The sequence below is a fragment of the Notechis scutatus genome, chromosome 6 (genome assembly GCF_049901735.1).
Source record: "Notechis scutatus isolate UNSWTSFEM ecotype Mainland chromosome 6, rNotScu1.2, whole genome shotgun sequence".
Lineage (NCBI taxonomy): Eukaryota > Metazoa > Chordata > Lepidosauria > Squamata > Elapidae > Notechis > Notechis scutatus.
Window position 1 is genome coordinate 21,032,337 of NC_142014.1, and position 24,429 is coordinate 21,056,765.

Below are 24,429 nucleotides of genomic sequence, written 5' to 3' on the forward strand. Positions count from 1 at the left end.
TTTCTGCATGATAAAATTATAGAATTCTTTATTTATGAATCCACTGTATTTTTCAGCTGCCCTGTAACAATTGCTTTCTGCGTCGATTACATGGAGAAAAAAACATACAGAGTGCACTAGACTCATATACCTGCTGCTTTTAAAACTTTGAAAGCTATCCAGTAGCTTTCGACTGATCAAACTTGCAAAAAAAAAAGTTGCTGCTCTAAGTAGACCTTTGGCCTGACCCAGCACCCTCTGAGGATAGCATCCCAATGCAGTGTGCCCTTTATTTTTTTAATATGATACACATAACAAATATGGTACTATGTCCAGCCAGGAATAAATAAATGCAGAAAGCACTTCTAGCTAGATTCTTTGCATTATACACATGCATTTTCATTTGGCTGTTTTATAAATAAAAATCAAATGTGAAATCACATTTTCCCATCTTCTGCTTGTACACTAAGTCAAATTTCTCATTCATCGAGACAGTGAAGATATCTTTCCACAGCCCAATTCGTCCTGAAAGATAGAAGGAAGGAAGGAAACAGAGGGAGGGAAAAAATATGCTGGTTATTATAAGATGCAGAAGACCTTTCAGAAGAACTAAAACCTGCCACAAATCACCCAGCGAATTGCAGAATCTTTTGGCCATTTTAAATCTAGAAAGTGAAATCCCCAGTCCTGCAACAGCAAAAACAAGTCCAAAGGAAAAGTTTGCCATCAGGAGTGTGGGAATTACACCTTTATCAATCAAAGAGTTGGACTTAAAACTTCATACAATCCAGTTCTGTCTAAAATGTGAAGATCTGGTTGTTCTTCAGCGTGTTGCCTTCACCATCTCTCCATCAATCCTCTCTCAGCATATTCCTCATCTACCAAGGTCCAGTTTCCATCACCCCTGCTTGTTGACATCTCTGAAAACCACAGAAGAGGAGGGCAATGAAGGGCAGTGTGGTATCCAACCACAGGATTGCCCGGCCCCCTTTTCTCACCACTTTTTTTTCACCCTCCCCCTCCAGAAACAATACTGCTAGAAGCTACAAGGCTGCATCTTGAGTTTTCTGGTTAAGATGAAGTACTGGGTCTGCGTACAGTTAAAACAACAGTTGTTATTACAGCTGCCAACTCCAGGGACATTTGAAATGCACTAACTAAGCCACTTGTAGAACACTATGGAGATGGCCTTGACGCCATTTTGTAAACATCACTTAGCCCTAGAAAGGAGGAAACAGTAAGGAAGAAACCAAAGATGCCTTGATTTTCTTGGGTATAAGACGAATAAGAGAGAAACTCTTATCAGGTTTTCAAGATCCAGTTGAACAATAACATCCTCAAACAACAAAGCAGAGTTCCAGTGGTTCTTGCCTGCTAAAAGTGAGCCTCTTGAGAAAAACAACCAAGAACTGGAAAATCAGTGGGCCTGGAGGTAAGTAGCAAGACACCTGCTTCCTTCTTTGAATCTTCTTTGATATCTGCTCTTAAATATAAACCATACCAAACCATACTCGATATGCAGATATCACAGCAAAGCTTGGATCTGATTTGCCACTTGAATCCCCAAAACACTTGTTCCCATTGTAATAGTTTGTAAATACAGTGTATGATTCTACTTTCTGGTAGCCATTTTGGACAGCTGGTCAAAGAGTCACCCACCTGGGTTCATTCATGATTTGTTTCATGCAACTGGTTTGGGAGGTTGAGTGGGAAGGAAGGTGAGCTAACCAAGAGCCCATTTTCCCAGCAACTGAGAGTGAGCTTCTGGGCAAAGATCAATAAGCTAAAAAGGAAAACAAAATAAAAATGAACAAAATGATGCAAAATAAATAGGAAAATGTACATTGTGATAAACCAAATTAAATTAAGCTAAATTAAAAACTTAACAGACCACAGTTTTTTAAATCATGGAAACACATTTAAAGAAAAAGCAAGGAAAACACCTTAGCGTTCAGGATGCATTTGGGAAAAAAAGGAAAAGAAAATTGTTACAAGTGTGAGAAAGATGAACAAAATTAAACAGGAAACAAAAGTGTGCAGAAAAAGCAGGCAATGTGCAAATGCAATAGATTTGAAGACTCGGGGGAAATTTTGAGGTTAGTACAATTTACTCAGGACCAAATGAAGGATAACTAAAACAATTCCGTATTTTGGTTAACTTTGGTTTTGAGGGGAAAGAAACAGAAAGAAGCAGGTGAGATGTTCAAAAAATTCAAGGGAACAAGCATGCATGTGGGGTCAAAGCTGCCCCCTTTTATATGTGCGTCACTCCCAGACGGACACTCCTGGAACCATGATTACTCCTGCTGCACACCATCATGGGGATTATTTCTGGTAACCTGGTGTTACAGATGTTAGTGGGGGAAAACAAACAAGAGTATTACAGATGCACAAACTTATTTTCCTCTCAAAGCAGCTGTTTCAAGTTTCAACCTTTATGAAAGAGTCCTCACATTCTGGGAAAATTCTTGAGATCCAAACAGCTCAATGTGAATGTAAACAATTCAAGGTTGAAGCATTTCAAATCTGCAACCTTTTATGAAGCATCAATAAATTGCACTCATATCAGGAGTGTTGAGACACTTTTACAGGGTTGAAAGGATTAGCTGGTGACATCAACATTGCCCAGGCAGGAGATGCCCAGTTAGGGGCTTCTTTTATGTCCCCGTCAAGGAGCTGGAGCGAAGGATGGGAGCTCAACTCTGCCCTGAAGCAGCACTCGGGTCTCAAACATGGGCTTGCTAACCTCCAACCCAGCATCCTAACCATTCGAGCCACAGTGTCCCTGAGCACTGATAAATAAGTAACATGATAGTGAAGTCTCTGATACAAACTAGTTGTGTCAGTGCAGGGAAGAAGGTATATGACAGTTGTTAGGAAGTCATAAATTTAGACCAGAAAAAACAAAAGGGTGAGAAAAAAATCAAGATCAACTCACTTTGATATAAGGAGGAAGGAGGAGAATGCTGTCAGGCTTTCAAGATTCTGTTACTATACCCTTTATCATTTTATGCACTGGTTGCTAAGTGAACCCACTGGTTAACAGCGCCACTGCACCACCACTGAGAGCCATGGTGGTGCAGTGGTTAGAATGCAGTATTGCAGGCTAATTCTGTCCATTGCCAGCAGTTCGATTCCCGCTGTCTCAAGGTTTACTCAGTCTTCTATCCTTCCAAGGCCGGTAAAATGAGGACCCAGATTGTTGGAGGCAATATGCTGACTCTGTAAAACGCTTAGAGAGGGCTGTAAAGCACCGGGAAGCGGTATATAAGTCTTTAAGTGCTATTGCTATTAAGTGAATGCCAGGGTCGTGTGTGCAATCCTGTTCTTCCAAATGGGCATTTGTTTGCTAGAAGCAAGTAACATAAAACAATCATGGTCACATGACCACAGGAATGTTACAACCAGTCATAAAGGTGAGCTGGTTTCCAAGGGCCTGAAATGTAGTTCGTGTAATGGGGGATTGGCACATTTTAAAACAGCCATAAAGTAATTTATGGTCATAAAGCACCTGTTCAGGACTTATCATAATTTCAAACAGTTGTTAAGCCACTGGTTGTTAAGTTGAGAACTACCTTTTTCCATTATGGCATCTTTTCCTTGATCTAACCTACCTGAAACATGGACACAGTAGCATTTCAATGATTTTTATACATCGAAGCCCTTGATCACGTAATAAGAGAAGGAAGAGTTTGAAAGTTTACAAGCAGAAGAGTAGTGCAAAGTGGCCAAACAGCATCCGAACATCCATGAGTTCTCTACGGCCCTCTAACCAAATACCAGGTAAACGTTCAGCTGGTCATCTCCAGCCAAAATAATTAAATCAACTGCTTCTCAGTCTTGGCAACTTAAGACTTCAGCTCCCAGAATTCCCTAGCCATCCACAAATCTTAAGACTGCCAAAGTTGAGAAACCCTGAATTAGATTTTCCTCTGCCCCTATATCTTTAATCTAAACCAGTATTTCCTAACCATTGCAGCTTTAAGATTAAGATTAAGATGCAGTTTAAGATTAGCAGATTAACACAGTTGGAAGGGACCTTGTAGGTCCATGATGGCGAACCTATAGCATGTGTGCCATATAGTTGGCATGCAGAGCCATTTGTGCTGGCATGCGAGCTGCAGGCAAATTTACTTCACTGCGCATGCGCGCGGGTCACAACTGATTTTTGGCTGGTTTGAGGCCTTTTTCGGCCTCCCAGAGGCTTGAGGAAGGCTTCTGCAGGTTTTGCAGGCCGAAAACTAGGCCGGTTTCATCACTTCCTGTTTTTCCGGAAATACTGGAAGTGACAAAGCGGGCACAGGAGCCCAAAAAGGTTAGCCACCACTGTTGTAGGTCATCTAGTCCAACAGCCCCCACCCTTGGTGTAGGGGGGGACCCTACACCATTTCTGACAAATGGCAGCCCAATCTTCTTGAGACTTATTGAGTTCAGGGACTCGAAGTCATGAAGTTGCTGAGGCTGGGGAGAAAACAAATCCATACATTCAGAGTTCTAAATTGTAATTCTTCTGGTGATAACAATTGCATGTTTTAAACAAATTAAACAAAAACAATTCTTAAGCCTGCAGGATTTAAAAGGCCTCCCAAATGATAGCTTTCCATGACCAGGAAATGCACCTTTTTGCCATCTACCCTTTAATTTAAAAAAAAAATTTTTAGCTTCAGACTCCTTGACTAAACCATGGTTCAGATTTATAGCCCAATTCTTTCTCTTCAAAATACTCTAACCAATTAACGTTGAAAAATGATAATTGCTACGCGTTCCAATCTGGAAGTGTCATAAAAGTGGACTTCCATTAAACCCATCCCACCTGTGCGCAAGTTAGCAAAGGGTCTGACACCTACCCCTGCCCACTGAAAGGGCATCAGCATTGCAGCACTGATCAATGAGCTGGTGACAATGTTCAACCATCGATTCCAACTGTGCTTTGTCATAGGCGACGCCCAAGAACCTTGCTAGCTGTTCGACCAGGGTTGCAAGATCCTGTGAAAGACAAAGATATTGACTAGCAGAGAAGAAATTAGTCAAAATTAAGGCAGTTCAAAAAAGTACATCCCGGTTACCAGTTATTGCCCCCCAAAAATATCAATGCAGGCTTAGCAATAGTGTGATTACCCTGGGTGTGGCACAAAGGCAACACAGTCAGATAAGCAATAAGAGTCCCTTTATTTTACCCCCAATGTCCAGGTTACCTTCTGGCTGGAGAAAAACTCTACCAGAAACAGCCTTTAACTGCAGAAAATTAAGTCCAAAACATGAGCAACACAAACTGTAACTTAAAAGTCCAAACAAACCAAACTGAAGTAATTAGTTTGGCAGGGCAGAAGCAAGAATCTCAGGCTTGAAGGCACAGCAAAACTCACTGCTGGAAAGATGCCAGGAACATAGATAAGCCACGATAACACAGGATAAAGTCACATTTGCTCCCAGCAGCCTGCCGCACATAGCCTGATTTTTTATCAACTGTCTTCCCAGCTGTGGCTAATGAAGGGAATCAGGGCCCTTTCCTCCCTCGTAAGCCATGCAAGCCACGTTGCTCTCTTCTCCGTTCTTCCATGCGTGCCGTAGGATAAAGAGGGTGAGCCTGGATCTTCCTCTGAACTTCCTCTCCTTGTTCTATCTCTCCCCTGCTCTGCCCAGCTGGACTTTGCCCTTCCCCAGCCTCCTCCACAGCCAACAGAGCCACACTCCCACTCGGTCAGCTATCCGGCTTCCTCCTCGGATTCAGACTCTGACAGCAGCTTCTTATATATGTTAAATCAGCAGCCCCCAATCTTTGGGGCACCAGGGACTGGTTCCATGGATAGAGGTTTTCCCCCCGCACCAGATGGTCCCAACAGCATGCCTGAGAAGGGAAAAAGTCCCTGCATTTACCAAGAAACACTTCCCCTGAAGTTGGAATGGGGCTGCTTCACCTGCATCCACTTTTGGGATTTTGACTGCTGGTACATCAGCATGGAAATCAACATGGAAATCGAAATGTAGCTACAACTGCTATGAAGCCCCAATACTCCGTTCAATGTTCCTCACATTATGATGTTACTGACTTGTGTGCAAGTCAAATATTTGCAAATCAGAAGAGGAACAAATAGCTGACCCTTGGTGCTTCTCTCTCCAAAGAAATACAAACATCTGGTTGTTAAACTCTGGGGGTTTAAAAATAGCACACATACAACTGCTATTTCATTGTGGAAGCAGAACCTGAACAATAGTTCTAAAACAACAACAACAACCCCATGTTCTTTCTGATCCTTGCTCCTTCAGTGCCTCTGCATAGATGGAATTTTAAAACTATTTTCTTCCATTTGCTGAATTTTTACTTTTTGTAAACCAACCAAAGGCATTTTCATAAATTGCAGTCAATCACAACGATAATGAATCAAAATAGCCATTCATAAACCGCAAACAGAAGGAAAGCATAACCTATTAGAACAACAAACAAATCCTAAAAGCTAAAATAAAAATTTAAATTAAGGAAAATATTCTCTTAAAGTTTAAAGCAAAGGGCGGTGGGATTATCAAATCATACACTTCATTTATTTTGTTAAACTTTATTAACTTATTTTTTCTGATAGCCCAGAAACAAACAGCTTATCAAACTCCTGGCACTGAAAATAATAAAACATTGGATTGTGATACTAATTAACCAAGCTTAAATTCCAAGAGGAGGAAACCCTTCGCCCCTAACCCCCATCTCTGTCTCCTGCCAAGTTTGTGATCTTTCTTTAAAGGAACTGGGGAGGCTGGGGGTGGAGGCTTCTTGCTTACAGGTTGGGAGAAAGTCCTCGATATGCTTGGATAATTACCTTGTGCATATCTTCATATTTGAGAAAAAGCACATTGGAATCCATATGATGCTGCCAAAATTCCTGGACATGTTCAAACCACGACCCATAACCTACTATAGAGACAGAAAACACAACAGCTAATACTCAAGATTTTTTTTTTTAAAAAAATGTTGTTATTGGGCAAACTTTCACTGGAACACCAAACTCATTATATTGCATTTATATTTTTGTTTTGTTCTCAAAAGATGACTGGTGTATTCCTAACAAAATCCAACCCAAGAAAATAACTCCAACTGGCCTTACTCCCACAATCACAACATAGTCAGCTTATCTTGTATCATTCCTGGAATTTCCTAGGAGGGCATGGTATCATGGGCATCACTGGGGCCAACTGGCAAGAGTATAGCATGGCTTTCCCCCCTTTCTAAAGTTGCTCAATGGCAGGAAAAAAATTAGACTCCTTGAGACACGAAAAGTCTGCTTGACCCAAACTTGACTTGGACTGAAGACCTCAACCTGGGGAAGAACATCGGAAGATTTAAATTTTTTTACTACTGGTTCTGTGGGTGTAGCGTGGCTTGGTGGGCGTGGCAGGGTAAGGATACTGTAAAATCTCCATTCCCATCCCACTGCAGGTGAAGGATACTGCAAAATTTCCATTACCTCCCCACCCCACTAACCTGCTTTCCAGCTCCGTTCTCCTGTGCAGGGCAACCAAAGAAGACCCAGCCAATCAGCTGGGACTTGGGAGGCAGAGGAATAGATGGGGGCGGGGCCAGTCAGAGGTGGGATTTGCCAGTTCTCAAAATTTCCGCTACCGGTTCTCCAGAACTGGTCAGAACCTGCTGAATACCACCTCTGGTTTGGTCCAAGCAGACTTTTCGTGTCTCAAGGAGTCTACTTTTTTCCTACCATTCTAAAAGACGTTCAGAAGAAAAGTGGACCGTCCAGACTTTCTTCCTCAGGGTGTGATCTTCTGTCCAAGTCAAGATTGGGGAAAGCAGACTCTTTTGTGTCTCATGGGAGTCTACGTTTTTCCTGCCATCAAGCAAACAAGCTGCTAATTTGCAGTGGAGGAAGTTGTCTGGACCTTGCCAGAGTCTTTCCTGCTCAGATCTCTTTGTTTGACCAACAGTGGTTCATATGAAGGGAGGTTTTCCTGGATGAGATGGCTGGATACAACATCATGTTGCAATACGGCAGGGGTCTTCAAACTTTACAGCTTTAAGACTTGTGGACTTCACCTCCCATAATTCCTCCTCCAGTCATGTTAGCTCAGGAATTCTGGGAGTTGAAGTCCACAAGTCTTAAACTTGCCAAGTTTGAAGACCGCCCCCTACAGACCTCTTAGGAAAGGGATGAGGTCAATAGTAGATAGTCTAAGGTTAAAGTTTTTGGGGTTTGGGGAAGAAACCACAGAGTCAGGTAGAGTATTCCAGACATTGACCACTCTGTTGCTGAAGTCGTATTTCCTGAAATCAAGTTTGGTGCGATTAACCTTGAGTTTGTATCTGTTGTTTGCTCTTGTGTTGTTATGGTTGAAGCTGAAGTATTGATTGACAGGTAGGACATTGCAATGTATGATTTTATATACTATACTTAGATCGGACCGAAAGCAGCGTAGTTCTAGGTTTTCTAGGTCTAGAATTTCGAGCTTGGTGGCATAAGGTATTCTGCAATGAGTAGAGGAGTGGAGAACTCTTCTTGTGAAATATTTCTGGACTTTCTCAACTGTGTTAATATCAGATACGTAATGTGGGTTCCAGACTGATGAGCTGTATTCGAGTATTGGTCTAGCAAATGTTTTGTATGTTCTAGTTATTAGTGTAATATTACCAGAGAAAAAGCTACGTAAGATTAGATTAACAACTCTTAACGCCTGTAGATTATGCAAGGAATTCAAAATATTCAAACAAGAACAGAGAATATTGAAAAGAGAACAGAGAACATCGAACAAAGAACAGGGAAAACTGATGAAAAGGTGGAGAACATTCAACAAATGATGATGAAGTATGATGAGAGATTCCAAAAAATTGAAGAAGATAAACAAAGAGACAAAAAGATTGGAGATATTGATAACAGATTAACTGTGGTTGAGCAAGATAAAAGTGGTATGCTGAGATGGGAGATGGACAGATCAGAATTTTATCTTAGATTCCAAAACATAGAGGAAGAAAAGGGACAAAACCTAGCTGAGATAATGATAGAAATATTGGCTGAAGCTTTGGAAATAACTGAAGAGAAGATGATGGATGGAATAGATGAGGTTTATCGAGTCTTCACAAGATATACAGTGAGAAATAGCTTACCAAGAGAAGTTCACATCAGATTTACAAAGAAAGCCATTAAAACGCAAATATTGCAAGTGGCAAAAGAGAAAACATTGAAATATAAAGACAAGGAGATTGTGGTCTTGAAACAGGTACCCAGAAGAGTGAGAGAGATGAGAAGATAATACCGATTCCTGACCAAAATGCTACTTAAAAAAGAGGTGAATTATAGATGGCTGATTCCAGAAGGTTTAATGTTCACATGGCAAGAACAGAGATATAGAATTGACTCAATTGAGAAAGCTGAATCATTTTACACAGAATTTTTTGGAGGGAAAGAGGAAGAGGCAGAAAAAGAAATTTCACTAATTAAATTCCAATTCAGTCGCCAAATGACGACTGAAAAAGAAGAAGGTGCAGTAGGTGGAAAGGTGGAAGCCAAAGAACAACATGAACCAAGATCTACAAGAGCTGCTAAACCTAACTACAAAATATAACCATGGAAGAGAAAAAACTGATTACAATTAATATAAATGGACTTAACTCAGCTGTTAAAAGAAGAAAAACCTTCCATAAATTAGAGAAATTACAATTTGATATAATCTGCCTACAAGAAGTACATATCAAAAAGCAATATGAACAATTGTTGATACAGCCAAAATTAGGGAAAATATTTACTTCTTTGACACAATGCAAGAAAAGAGGAGTGGTTCTATATATTAAAGATATTATCCCAGTGAAATTGATTTATACTGATGACGATGGAAGAATACCAATGGTGGAAATAATGGACAATAATGTGAAAACACTCCTGATTGCAATTGATGCCCCGAATGACAATCAAGAAGAATTTTATAAAAAATTACATATGAAAATAATTGAACTGGACTATGCTAATATAGTTATGATGGGAGATTTTAATGGAATTGTAGACAATAAACTAGTCTACACAGCACAGAACACAATAAAGCAAAACAGAAAGACTCTCCTTAAATCTTTTTTTAAAATGGTAGATGAAATAAATTTAAAAGATACATGGAGAGAAAGAAATGCTAAAACTAAACAATACACCTTCTACTCAAATAGACATTTATCATGGTCCAGAATAGATATGATATGGATGTCAACAGAATTGTTAACTAATATTCAAGAAATAAATATTGAAACAAGTACTTGGGCAGATCACAATCCAATGACAATTAAATGGAAAGGACAAAGAAGAAGATCTAGATGGACGTTAAATAATACTATATTAAAGGAAAAAGACTTCACACAGTGGATGGAGAAAGAACTGGCTTTCTTCTTTAGAGAAAACAAAAAAGAAGATACATCAATCCAGAATGTATGGGATACAATGAAGGCATATGCCAGAGGCTTGATAATAGACTATACAAGGAAAAGAAATACTATGAAAAGTTAGCCTCTAAGTCATTAGAGCAGGGGTGGGCAAACTACGGCCCACGGGCCACATCCGGCCCGTTGGTCTTTTTAATCCGGCCCGCCGAAGATTGGTACAGAATTAAGGTTTGATGTGAATGATCGAATTATTGCATTCATTTGATTTTGACTTGTAATGACAGGCATTTCAACACCAGGTGGCGCATTAGGCGCAGTGACTTGATTTTGCGGAGATTTTGCAGTTTTTTATATGTATCGTATCTTGTGCTGACCCGGCCCGTCTGTCAAATTTTAAAAGTCAATGAGGCCCCCGAGCCAAAAAGTTTGCCCACCCCTGCATTAGAGGATGAGTATAAAGGATTTGAAAAAGAGTTACAGAAAATGCCACAGAAAAAGGACATTAAGTTAAAAATGAATATAATTAAACATAAAATGGGTCTAATAGAAAAAGAAGAACTAGCACAGAAAATTAGAGGTGCTAAACAGAACTACTTTGAAGATGCAAATAAACCAGGTAGATGGTTAGTATACAAATTGAGAAAGGAGAAAGAATCAAGGAAAATATTGCAATTAATAGATGACCAAGGCCAAGTTTGCTATGGTAGTAAAGAGAAGAAGGAAATCATTCGAGATTATTATGGGAAACTATACACACAAGAGAATATTGATGAGGAAAGAGTAAAACAGTATTTATAGAATGCTAATCTACCCCAGATACCTAAAGAGATTGAAACAATGTTAAAAAGCAATATAACAATGATGGAGTTAACTGAAGCACTCAAGAAGCAAAATAATGGAAAGGCACCAGGCCCAGATGGACTTCCGGCAGAATTTTATAAAACATTACAAGAATCGCTGAACCTTCCATTGCTAGAAGTTATGAATGAAGTTATGTTAAAGAAGAGGATACCTAAATCATGGTCAGAAGCTTATATTACACTTGTCCCAAAAGAGGAGGCCGATCCATTACAAATCAAGAACTATAGACCTATTTCCTTACTAAACGTCACCAAGAAAGATAAAAGCGTGTGGGCAGGATGATGCCCATGTTAGCAGTGTATTTAGCTTGTTTGCATGTTCGATGTCATAATCAGGGGCTCTGTAACATAGTAAGAACCGAAATTTGATATTTAAGGACAGTTCACAGACAATGGTCTCAGGAATAGCAAGCTCTTGGGTAATTATGTGTTTAACAATCATTCTAAGTTTTAAGGACTGGTGACTTATGACCAGTCCCCACCCTTAACAATTGTAGCAGTGTCACTTCGGTCATCTGATCACAATCCGGATGCTTGGCAATTAGCTTGTAGTTAGAACAGTTGTTGCTGTTCCTGATTCACACGATCGCTATTTGAAACCTTCCTACCCAGCTTCTCACAAGCAACGTCAAAGTCAACAGCGGGGAAGATCACAAGACATGATCACATCATGTCTTGCTTAGCTACCACAGCAAAAAAAAAGATCATAAAATGTGTGTGCAGTCACATGATGCCTCACAATGACTAATTTTCCAGTCCCGATTGTGGTTGCCTGTCAAGGATTCTCTGTACAGCTAACCAATGAGTCTCTGTGTTGTGGTTCGCTGGCAGCAGGTGCGGACGGCTGAAGTCTCTGAAAGCGAGGACTCGAATGAGGGGCCTGCATGTGATGCAGGGATGGGGCCAGGACTATCAGAGAGTGGGGTGGAGTCTGGCAGCAGTGATGAAGAGGACCCCGGGGTGCCTGTGCTCAGTGTGCATGCGTGCAGGGCTGCTTGAAGGAAAGAGCAGCTGAAGCAGCACGGGTGACTCAGGAATAAGGCTGCAAGGTGATGGCTTGTCCCATATGGGATAAAAGCCAGCCTTTGCAGTTGGCTTCTTTGCAGGAAGCAAAGAAGTTCTTTCAACTCCACGTTCTCATGGAAGTCCTGTCTGTTCTGGTTCATGTTTGGAGATTTTTGGTTTGGAATATTTCTCTGCTGTTAATCTTGTATTCTTGACAGCCTTTCGTAACCTTGAAAGGGCTTGCTTTTATCTGGGACAATTAGTTTTAATGACTCTGTGTGAACAGAGTTCACAGAGATGCATAAAAAAGGTTTGCTTTTATATATACTTTTGTTTCTTTGATTTGAACGTGGCTTGGGTCAGAACAGTGTGGGACCTAGATGTGTCCATGCCAGAGGTGGTATTCAGCAGGTTCTGACCAGTTCTGGAGAACTGGTAATGGAAATTTCGAGTAGTTCGTAGAACTGGCAAATACCACCTCTGACTGGCCCTGCCCTCATCTATTCTCTGCCTCCCAAGTCCCAGCTGATCGGGTGGGTCTTCTTTTGTTGCCCTGCACAGGAGAATGGAGCTGGAAAGCAGGTTAGTGGCGTGGGGAGGAAATGGGGATTTTACACTATCTATGGGTTGCGGCCCACTAGTGAGCTGTTGAGGGGTTTGCAACTGTGCCATAGAAATAGCCGGAGATTGTGCTGCGCGCACACATCCCCACTTGTGCGAGCAGCGGACGAGTCTGTGCACCTGTGCTCCATTTGTGTGAGCTGGAAGCACATGTACACACCGCTTGCGCCCAGAGAGCTGCGTGCCTGCTTGCCAGCCGCTTGCGCAAACCATCTCATCCTCCACCCCGCCGGTCCGCAAAGCTGGAAACGTTGGGGAATTCTACGTTAGATCATGGCTGTCTGGGGAATTCTAGGACTTGAAGTACATATATCTTTAAAAGTTGCTGGGATTGAGAGAGGCTGCCTTAGATGGCAATACCCCAAGCCACATGTCCCATGATTCCTGCATGATGTAGAACAGAGTGAAAGATAGTGCTTAACAAAACAGACGGGAAATTCTTACACTTATCGTTCATAAATCTCCGGCAGAACTCCTGAAACGTTCCTCTGTAGCTCATAGTTCTCAGGGAGCGATGAAACTGGTAGTAAGATACGACCAAGTCTTTGGGATTACGAGCCATGTATATGATCTAGAGAGATGAAAAGCAATTCATGGGGCAGAGTGCTTCCTCCATCCCATCTCCCTAGGTCAGAAAACCTGCAGAGGTAACGCAAATGACCCGTGAAGGCTACCTTGGATTCGCCACTATGCAGGTCAGAAGGCAAGAAGCGGTATGGCAGGTGGCTTTTGATCAGGCGAGGGGATGTCAGTTCCTGTAATGTGCAGGGAAAAACATGAAGGCTCAGGGCTGACAAAGGCCAGCATAATAAATATTCAAACATGTCCCTCCAAAAAACATGAAACAATAAGAGGTACAAAGGAATTAACAAAAAGCCAATAGATTATGCTTTTTCTTGGTGGAGGAACTGTGTGTATCTGAGGAGTTCAAAGATCTAGGCCAATGTTTCTCAAACTTGGCAGCTTAAGAGGTGTAGACTTCAACTCCCAGAGTTCCCCAGCCAGTAGAGGTTGAAGTCCACAATGCTTAAAATTGTGAAGGATGGGAAACACTGGTCTAAAGTGTTACGTCTGAGAACAGCTGTGATGACCCAGGGCATGGCACAAAGGCAACACAGTCAGATAATGAGTAGGAGTCCCTTTATTAGCTCCAACTTTGCCCCCAATGTCCTGGTTACTTCCTGGCTGGAGAAAAACTCTTCTAGGAACAGCCTTTGTTCAAAAACGTGGTCAACAAAAACTGTAACTATAAGTCCAATCAAGGCAAAATGAGGTAATTAGCCCAGCAGGGCAGGAGCAATAACTCAACATGGTTGGGAAGATGCCAGGAACACAGATAACCAAAGTCAACACAAGATAAACTCATGTTTGCTCCCAGCAGCTGCCACACTCAGCATGCCCCTTTTTAAAACTCTCTTCCCAGCTGTGGCTAATGAAGGGAATCAGGGCCCTTTCCTCCCCTGTAAGCCATGCAACCCACATTGCTCTCTTCTCCATTCCTCCCTGTGTGCCCTAGGATGAAGAGGGGTGGGTCTGGGTCTTCCTCTGAACTCCCTCTCCCTTGTTCTACCTCTCGCCTGGTCTGCCCAGCTGGACTTTGCCTTTCCCCAGTTTCCTCAACAGCCAACAGAGCCACACTCCCACTCCCTGTCAGCTGTTCGTCTTCCTCCTCAGACTCTGACTCCGACAGGGGCATGACAGCAGCCATGGCATCAGCATCTTGCTGGATTTTCAACTATTTGCCACCCAAACATATATCATTTCTCCCTTCTGATTTGGCAGAACAGCTGGGAGTCACGACTAAGTATCAACCCATGTAAAAGAGCTGCAGACCAAAAAAAGTGGGAATGTCTCAGGTCATTCAGCAGGATGAAAGTGCTGGGGGACATTTATTAAATCTGCATATTACACCAAGGGAAAAGTTTGAAACTGGGCAGGAAAAGAGTATATGAAAGGGATCTGGATATCCTTGTCAACCACAGGTTAAACGTGAGCCAGCAGTGTCATGTAATCATTAAAAAAAAAGCAAGGGCTGTTTTGGGGTGCATGAATTGCAGCAGAGTCCTGGAAGCAATTGTTCCTCTCAATTCTATCTTGGTTAGATCTCACTTGGAATTCAAGGTTTAAAGTCCAAAAATGTAATTGAGAAATTGGAATTTAGAGACAGGCTACAAAGATGGTGGAAGATCTGGAAATCGAGCCCCTCTGAGGAATGGTGAAAAGTTCTTGGTATACACTGCTTTGAAAATAGACAATTGAGGAGATATGGAAGCAGTCTTCAAGTACTTGAAGGGTTTCATACAGAAGAAAATGCAGAAGACCAGTACATAATCATTGGGTCCAAGAATCACTTGAAGGAGTGAATTATTGAATTATATACAAAGTTATGTACCACCTGAAAGCATTAAAACTATAATGTTCATAATGATGAACTATTCCAATACATCAAGGAATCAAACAGAGCTTGAAAACAACTATTTCAGTCAAGCATCAACAACATAATTTCAAAACTTTAACAGATCTGAGGATTCATCTGTACCTTGATAATGTCCAGACCGGGTTGAGGATATTCTAAGACCGGAAGCTGCTCATCTATGTTCATTAATCCAATCTCATCAGGATCTGCTCCTTGACTCACAAGATACACCACTTCCTGCAATAAACTTGTGCCTGCAAATTATTGAGAAAAATAATCAGACAAAATACAAGCTTTCCAAGAGAAGAAAAAGTTCTCGACTGTCAATAGATGATCAACACTATCTCCAGATCTTCTTGCATCTTACTGCAGTGTATACTTCCCCAACCTAGTCACCTCCAGATGTGATGAACTGCCAAAAAAAAAAAAATTGTAAGCTGCCTAGAGTCACTGAAAGTATATAAATTCTCGAAATGAATAAAACTCATAATTTCATCTCAAGTAGTCTTTGAATTATATGGGAAAGTCCAGCAGGTAACAGAGTTGGAAGGGTCTTCTAGTCCAAACCCCTGCTCAAACAGGAAACCTGTATCATTTCAGACAAGTAACAGATCAAGTAACTAACTAAATCATCGAATCATAGGGTTGGAAGAGAACTCAAGGTCTTCTAGTCCAGGGGTCCCCAACCACCGGGCGCATGGATCAGTGCAGTCCGCGGAACAACTCCTACCGGGCCGCTGGCTTGTTAGAGGCGCCGCCATCTTTTTGATGAAGAAAGTGCTTCGGTGAGCTTTTCCGGGTGAAAGCTCACCGAAGCACGCGTTTCATCAAAACAAGATGGCGGCGTTGATCAGTTGATGCCGGGCCTGGCGCTGCGCGCCAGCTGATGCGGTACCGGGTCCGCGGCGCCAAAAGGTTGGGGATCACTGTTCTAGTCAATGCTAACGACAACCGATGGGACGCGGCCCACTGGTGGTCCATGAGAAAATTTTTAATCCAGGCTGTGTGGGAACACAAGGCTACGCCGCCCATATGGCCCACGGGAACCCTCCCTGCCCACTCACTCCTTACCTGGCAAACTTGCCTCCTAAATTGCTATTTTTCCTTTTTATTTTTCCCCGACCATCAGCTGTTCTGCTGTGCCGGGAGATTTAGATTAGCTAGAAAGCAGGAAACCGTTGGATTTCTTGCTTTCTAGCTAATCCTTAGATCTTCCGAACCTTCCTTAGGACTGAAGCTTTTATTATTCAGTGCAGACTCAGGTAGCCGATGGCAGATAGGTAGATCTCTGAATGAATCCGTGATTCTGTGAGCAACTCAATCTGCCTGCCTGCTTTGCCTGATTTTGGGTAAAAGTTGCTCTTTTTTATAAAAAATTGGATATTTACATAAATATTTATAATATTTACATACAAGCCATGCCCAACCAGTTACATGACCACCAAGCCACACTCACAAATTAGGCCACGCCCACAGAACTGGTTAATAACTGAATCCCACCCCTGGCCTCTGTGTGTTTGTGTGTGTGTGTGTGAGAGAGAGAGAGAGGGAGAGAGAGAAAAGTTAGATCAGATCTGTTTCTCTCTCTCTCTCTCCCACCAATGTCAGCAAGCCACTGTCAGCCAAAATTCATATTAGTGGTCCCTGGGATTTAAAATTATGAGTTTGGAGTTCCAAAAGTTTGGCAACCCCTGTTCTAGTCCATCCCGCCACCCCACCACCGCTTAAGTCTATTTGAGCCCTTTATACTTCTCCTAGTTTTGCTTCCTGTATCTCTTAATTTGTATTGGTGAGTCCTTTCTTCACCATTTCCCTTCTTGTTATTGGATTTGTGGTTTAATTCTATTAGTTGGTCATCCTGCCCTACCAGTTTTAGCTTAAAGCCTGTCGGATAAGCAGATATTTGCCGAACATATTATTGCTGGTCTTCATCCATGGTCTTCATCCAACTCTTGCTAGAAGCTCTTCCAGCAGGTAGTGTAATCCAAGATCTAGAAAGCTAAAGTTCTCACAACAAGCACCATCCTTTGAGCTGGCAATTTAATTCTAAAATTCCCTGTTCCCTCATTGGATGTTGACCTTCAGTTGAAATATAGATAAGATTACCACCTGTGCTCTTAATGTTTTGATTATCCTGCTTGTTGCTCATAGTCCATTGAAATTGTTTTCAGAGTTGCATCATTCATCACAGCACGAAAGAGGGGAAAAAAATAATGATCAGCGGGCTTCATCATTTTAGTGAGCCTCTTTGCACTTGGAAGATAATACCTTTCCCTTAAGAATTTGTCTAGTCCACAAATTGTTGACTCTGTTCCTTTAAGTAGTAAATCTTCAATCAGCAAGACATGACTTTTTTCTTTGGGGAAGTCTAATCTACTTTACTTCTTATCACTGGTAATTTGGCAATGTCTTTTCTTCAGGTATCTCTGTGTGTTTCCTTCCTGAGGGAGGATATAAAATTGAGAACAGGTAAAGCTTCCCCTCGCACATACGTGCTAGTCATTTCTGGCTCTGCGGGGCAGTCCTCATCTCCGTTTCAAAGCCGAAGAGCCAGCACTGTCCGAAGACTTCTCCGTGGCCATGTGGCCAGCATGACTAAATGCCAAAGGTGCACGGAATGCTGTTACCTTCCCACCAAAGTGGTCCCTATTTTTCTACTTGCATTTTTACATGCTTTCGAACTGCTAGGTTGGCAGAAGCTGGGACAAGTAACAGGAGATCACTCCATTACACAGCGCTAGGGATTCAAACCGCCAAACTGCTGACCTTTCTGATCGACAAGCTCAGCGTCTTAGCCACTGATCCACCGCGTCCCTTTTTGAGAACAGGTAGTCCTTGACTTATAACACCGTTCAAAGTTACAACGGCACTGAAAAAAATGACTTATGACCATTTTCTGCTAAAACTGCTTAGAGAGGGCTGCAAAGCACTGTGAAGTGGTATATAAGTATTTAAGTGCTATTGCTAAGTGCTATTTTTCACACTTATGACCGTTGCAGCATCCCCACGGTCACGTAATTTACATTTGGATGCTTGACAACGGACTCACATTTATGATGGTTGAGTGTCCCAAGGTCACGTGATCTCCTTTTGTGACCTTCTGACAAGCAAAGTCAATGGGGAAACCAGATTCACTTAACAATCGGGTTACTAAATTAACCACTGAAGTGATTCACTTACCCGCTGGGGCAAGTAAAACAGGGCAAAACTCATTTAACAAGTTTCTCACTTAGCAACATAAACGTTGGGCTCAATTGTGGTCATAAGTTGAAGACTACCTGTACTCCATTGCAGAGAGGGCAGGAGCTGACCTCCTGGGTTTTCTTGTTCTGAGCATGACATGCTGCCTTCCTTTTCATTTTCTTATTTGATTGGAGACTTCCAATTCATCTTTCTTGATATGCTCAGTTTGGATAGAGAATTTAATAGGAGCTTATCGTGTTCAAACTGTTCACCACTGAAACTCAAGAGTATCTCGTGTGGGAGTGTCTGGAGTTTTACTGGCTTAGTCTTCATTTGTTCCTCAAGTTATCCAACCAGTAGTCCAACCAAGTGTAATCTGAGTCCTCCTCAGGTAGAAATACAAACATTGCACACACTTTGCATGCAGCAATATTGTTAGACACTTTCCTTGTGGTTTTGTTTTTCCTCATGCAAAAATTTATTTGTAGTTTTTTTTAATAATTCCCTAGAGGTAGAAGCCTTTATAAAAGATAGATAACATATAAAATGACAGAAAAAAACTTTAAAAGGACATATAAAAATATAAAACATATGTATATCTCATCAGGGGTGGGATTCAACCAGTGTTACTACTGGTTCGGGGAGAGTGCGTTTTGCTGCGTGCGCATGTACAGTAATTGCAAAATGCCATTTTGACAGCTGACAAGCTCTGCGTGCAGGTGCACAGCATTTGAAAATCCTCTTCTTTCCTGCTTTTTCAACCTCAGCTATGTCACGCAAAGCAGCTGAGGTTGCAAAAGCAGGAAATAAAGGACAGCCAAGAGCCCAGGCAGGCAGGTGGGCCAAACAGACGAGCAAAAGGTCATCGCAGTGAACCGCTTCTGTGTCTGCTGCTCTTCAGAGCTACCGGTTCTATAGAACCAGGCCGAACCGGTAGCATCCCACCCCTGTATCTCATGCATGTCTTTCTGTGTTAAAAATATGTACAAATAAAATAAAATAAAAAATAAAGGTAAACACACACACAAACCTATATATACGGTAAATTTCTACTCTAAAACAGGGATGTCAAACTGGATTCCATTGAGGGCTGCATCAGGGTTGTGTTTGACCTTGGGGGGCCAGGGTGGGCATGGCCAGCTCGATGTCACTCATGTTGGGGGCCTGTGGAGGCCTGAGTGGTCTGCCAGCAAAAATGGGCTCCTGAGCTCTGTTTCGGCTGCGACGGCCTCCTGCAATCCTCTGTCAGTGAAAACCGAGCTTGGAAGTGCCACCCGTGGCCCTCACAAGCTCCGTTTTCGGCTGTGGCAGCCTCCTGCAATCCTCTGCCAGCAAAAATGGAGCTCGGAGGGCCACACGCAGCTCTCCATAGCTTCGCTTTCGCTGGTAGAGGCACTGCGGGCTGGTCCTTTGCTGTTTCCAAGGCAGCCCTGTAGGCCAGATCTAAGCACCCCACGGGCCAGATCTGGGCCCCTGGGCCTTGTGTTTGACACCCCTGCTCTAAAATAAGCCATATTATGGTTTGTGTGGTTGGGGTTTAGCACATGAGAATGTTGTATCCTAAGGTTTAACTCAACCAGGTCTAAAGCTTTATAAGCAACCCAAGAACAAAAGAGAGTTGCAAAATGAGTCTGAATTTACAGTATCGTCTGCAGTTTATAAAACAATTTTCTCCGAAGCTTGGAGGAAATCAAGTAGAAGCTTTTAGTACTGGCAGCAGGTCATAAATATTTCAAATGTGCAACTTCAGAAAGCAATAAAGATGCAGCCAGCTGGTCTAATCTGGCTTTTGCATGCTATTGTATCTTCTCTACCACATTCGATTAAATCTTTGCCCAGAATCTGGGGAAAATCCTTCATAGCAAAAAATGACGGGATGGTAGAATAAACATATAGAGCCTTCAAGCCATCCTTTTTTTTTTTTTCCCCCCTGCTGGCCTACGTGACAACCTGTTTAGCCTCACAATGTACAACTCACTTTTCAAAGAAGCAGCAGGATGGATTTCGCACCTAATGCTCAGTCATTAACTGTGATGTATAATTAAGCTGCAATGCTTCAATGGACATATCCTATTAGGATTTCATGTGCTCTGAAAAATTAAACTTTCTGGTGCTATAACCATTTCAAGGTTTTGCACTTATTGAAGAAGGCTTAAGTTTTTAAAAATCCAATGGATTTTAAAATATCAAAATATTTTTTTTAAAAAATATCAATGGTACTCTAATATACTTGACTACCTTCTCCAACCTGATGTTCTCCTGACAGGATGGACTTCATGTTACAGGACTTTCAGCCAATACATCAGGGCAGGGGTCTCCAACCTTGGCAACTTTAAGACTTGTGGACTTCAACTCCCAGAGTTCCTCTGGGAATTGAAGTCCACAAGTCTTAAAGTTGCCAAGGTTGGAGACCCCTGCATCAGGGGGTCATTATATCCATAAGAGAGAACATGGAACAGTGTGAGAGACCTAGGAGCTGAGCTGAATCTCTTGGGAACAATGTGTTCCCCTGCTTTACTAAGCAGTTTTTTCAGAGAATAGAATAGAATAGGTTGGAAGGGGCCTTGGAGGTCTTCTAGTCCAACCCCGCTTAGGCAGGAAACCCTATACCACTTCAGACAAATGGTTATCCAATCTCTTATTAAAAACTTCCAGTATTGGAGCATTCACAACTTCTGGAGGCAAGTTGTTCCACTGATTAATTGTCCTGTCAGCAAATTCCTTCTTAGTTTTAGGTTGCTTCTCTCCTTGATTCGTTACCACCCATTGCTTCTTGTTCTATCTTCAGATGGTTTGTATAATGGCTTGACTCCCTCTTCTTTGTGGCAGCCCCTGAGATATTGGAAGACTGCTATCATGTCACCCCCCCTAGTCCTTCTTTTCATTAAACTAGATATACCCAATTTCAGCAACTATTTTTTAATATGTTTTAGCCTCTAGTCCCCTAATCATGTTTGGTGCTCTTCTCTGCACTCTTATTAGAGTCTTGAACTACCAAATACCGATCAGTTTTCTGTAACCCATTCTTGCAATTTAATGTAAGCAAATAGAGCAAGCTAATAAAGAAACATGAGATTATCAGTCAGGGGTCTTCAAACTTGACAGTTTTCAGCCTTGTAGACTTCAACTCCCAGAATCTCTTCTCCAGTCATGTTAGCTCAGGAATTCTGGGAGTTGAAGTCCACAAGTCTTAAACTTACCAAGTTTGAAAAGCCTTGATTTATCCGAACAATACATGACCGTCCACACGGCATGTAATATCCATCACCTGCAGACATCATGACAATGCAACGGGAATGGCAGTCCTACAACTTCCAGAACGTGTCCTACTTGTTAAGTCCTGCCTCAGGAACTATGGGGCAGAGTACAGACTACAAGAAACATGGCTTCCCAAGGTCAATCAATATCTGATCCGAGAGGCTGGCTTGAATTCATACCTCTTTGCTCCAGTGGTGGGATTCAATTTTTTTTTACTACCGGTTCTGTGGGCGTGGCTTGGCTTGGTGGGCGTGGCTTGGTGGGCATGGCAGGGGAAGCGGAAAATCCCCATTCCCTCCCCACTCCTGGGGGAAGGTTACTGCAAAATCCCATTCCTTCCCCACCCCACTAACCTGCTTTCCAACTCCGTACTCCTGTGCTGAGCAACAAAAGAAGACCCAGCTGATCAGTTGGGACCCAATGGGAGGCAGAGAATAGATGGAGGCGGGGCCAGTCAAAGGTGGTATTTGCCAGTTCTCCAAACTACTCAAAATTTCCACTACCGGTTCTCCAGAACTGGTCAGAACCTGCTGAATACCCACCTCTGGTTTGCTCCCAGCTCAATCTCTTAACTGTTTTTCCCAAATCATCTCTGGGACATTGATGGAAAGGAATACATGGCAACTGTGCAGTGCCAAACCCAGCTTGGCTTCTTCTCCTGCCCCTCTGAAGCAAGCTGTTTGTATTTGCATTTGATTACTAATTTCCAATTGATGTGAGCCAGACAAGGGCAGTCAAAGGGCTGGAAGTGGCCCAAAGCCATAGAGTGCTCAGATCTGCATGCTGGTTGAAGAAGCACGGGAGATTTGGTTCATCCAGACATGCAAAATTCTCTTTAAATAAGTCTTACAATGAAGTAGCAGCATTAGCACCTCTGATCATGTTTCCTGGCTGGCCTACCCAGGAAGGTTGAAATCCATCTCGCAAATCTGAAAAGTACCCGCGCCGATTAGGCAAGTGACCATGAAGAACATGAGGCCACAAGAATTAATCCAGATGGACTTTTGTGCTCTTTCCTAACATCATTCTGCTTGGAGACAGGACAGGTCAAGGCTCCCCAACACCAGGGCCTCGGCCTGTTCAGAACGGGGGCCGTGGAAGTGGCGGGTGAGCACATGCATGCGCAGCAAGCAAGTGCACATGCAGGCAGCTGGCAAGGGTGCCTGTCGCTTGTGCAAAAGGAACTGCTTGCTTGCTGCTCGTGCATAACCATTCCCTCTCCCCCGCACACACACACACACCCCTGCCATCTGCAAAGCCAGAAAGGTTGGGGGGTGTCTGGGATAGGCAACACCACAAATATGGATTGGTTCACGCGTCCAATTAGAGAAGAATTGTTTCCTGTTTGCTTTGGAATAACCTTGGGGTTGTTGTTTTTTCTTCCCCCCCATCTTAGCAGCTTCCGCTGAGATCCCTTGTAGGCTGAGCATCTGGAACACGTCAGGGGGATGGAAAGACTGAGAAGATGGAAAGACTGAAGACTGCAACATGAAGCAGGAAAGAATCCGTTTTCTCCCTCTGCAGCATTCATATGGACCAGTCCACCCTTGCATCGCCTGCCTTCTCTCTCAGATGTCCTGTAATTCAAGGGCCACTGTTTTCATTCAAGATGGGCCTTCCCTATCTAGCCAACAACAGTACTGGATTTCCAGCAGTCTCCATTCAAGCAGGAACCAGGCCTGACCTGGTATAGCTTCTGAGGCTGGCTAATTGCTCCACCTGCACTCAGCTGTGTTGATAATCCAGAAAAGGGGAGGGGGAGGGAAATCCTGTGATTCACCTCTGTTGATCTGAAAGTAACCCCTTCCTTTATTAACGAAGGTTATCTCTCAGGGCAAATGCCTCCCTAACAATGCTTTCAACCTAAAATTAATAATAGTTGTTTTGTTGTTGTTGTTGTTGTAATTGGAGCCCTTGGAGCAATACCTAAAGGGCTACCTTGCTATTTGGAAATTCTGAATTTATCAGACTTGAATACCCTGATTCTACAAAAACCACCCTACTTGTAACAGCTTATATTCTCTGACACTACTTTAACAGTTCCTAGGTCCTTAGTCAGGACTGGAACTGTTGAGCTACCAACCAGCCCCAAAGGCTGTGAATCTCACTAAAAATGTAATAATCATCATCATCACCAGTTTTCAAAAATTGTAATACATAAAAGTGCACCGTATCTCAGTCTACAGCTTTCAGGTACGGAAGGGGGAAAAAAATTCATTTGCAATGTACATATTTCACCTTGCATGTTTCAGGCCCTAAAATGGCCATCTCTGCTAGCCAAGCCCATCTCTACAACTCCCTGGGCCATATATCCTTGGTCCAACCCAGTTAGAATCTCAGAGGAAGTAAGCTAGACAGGTAAGGTCAGCCATCATCATCATCATCATTCACAAAAAACAACAGTGTACACAGCAATCAAGATAATGTAAGCTATTATTGTTGTTGTTATACACAAAAATGGCAGTATACACAGCCAATGAGATAACTATGCTGGGTTTGGTATCCATTATTATTATTATTATTATTATTATTATTATTATTATTATACACAAAAATGACAGTATACACAGCAGACGAGATAACCATGCTGGGTTTCGTATCACAAATCACTAGCTGAACACTTCCCAAGTGTTTAGGACTGCGTGATGTATCTGTGGATTATGCCAGCAGATCTCACCAAGGTGATCTTGTCAGCGCCAATTGTTTTTAAGTGCTTGCCTAGGTCTTTAGGCACAGCAGCACCCAGTGTA

At 42.4% G+C, this 24,429-nt stretch overlaps 1 protein-coding gene across 3 annotated transcripts in view; it reads right to left on the reverse strand.

Annotated features, from left to right (window-relative positions):
* The window catches only part of SULT4A1 (sulfotransferase family 4A member 1), a 25,670-nt gene continuing 1,241 nt past the window's right edge, over window positions 1-24,429 (reverse strand). Inside the window, exons 2-9 of one of the 3 annotated variants that reach the window (XM_087969474.1) lie at window positions 15,362-15,492; window positions 13,497-13,577; window positions 13,267-13,393; window positions 6,789-6,883; window positions 4,827-4,965; window positions 3,594-3,642; window positions 1,639-1,762; window positions 1-504 (exon numbers count right to left, since the gene is read on the reverse strand). In XM_087969474.1, coding sequence (XP_087825600.1) covers window positions 1,645-1,762; window positions 3,594-3,642; window positions 4,827-4,965; window positions 6,789-6,883; window positions 13,267-13,393; window positions 13,497-13,577; window positions 15,362-15,492 — 740 coding nt within the window. In that variant the 3' untranslated portion in view covers window positions 1-504; window positions 1,639-1,644. The remainder of the gene's footprint in view (window positions 505-1,638; window positions 1,763-3,593; window positions 3,643-4,826; window positions 4,966-6,788; window positions 6,884-13,266; window positions 13,394-13,496; window positions 13,578-15,361; window positions 15,493-24,429) is intronic. The other 2 variants (XR_015750282.1, XM_026677620.2) reach the window with 2 other exon arrangements.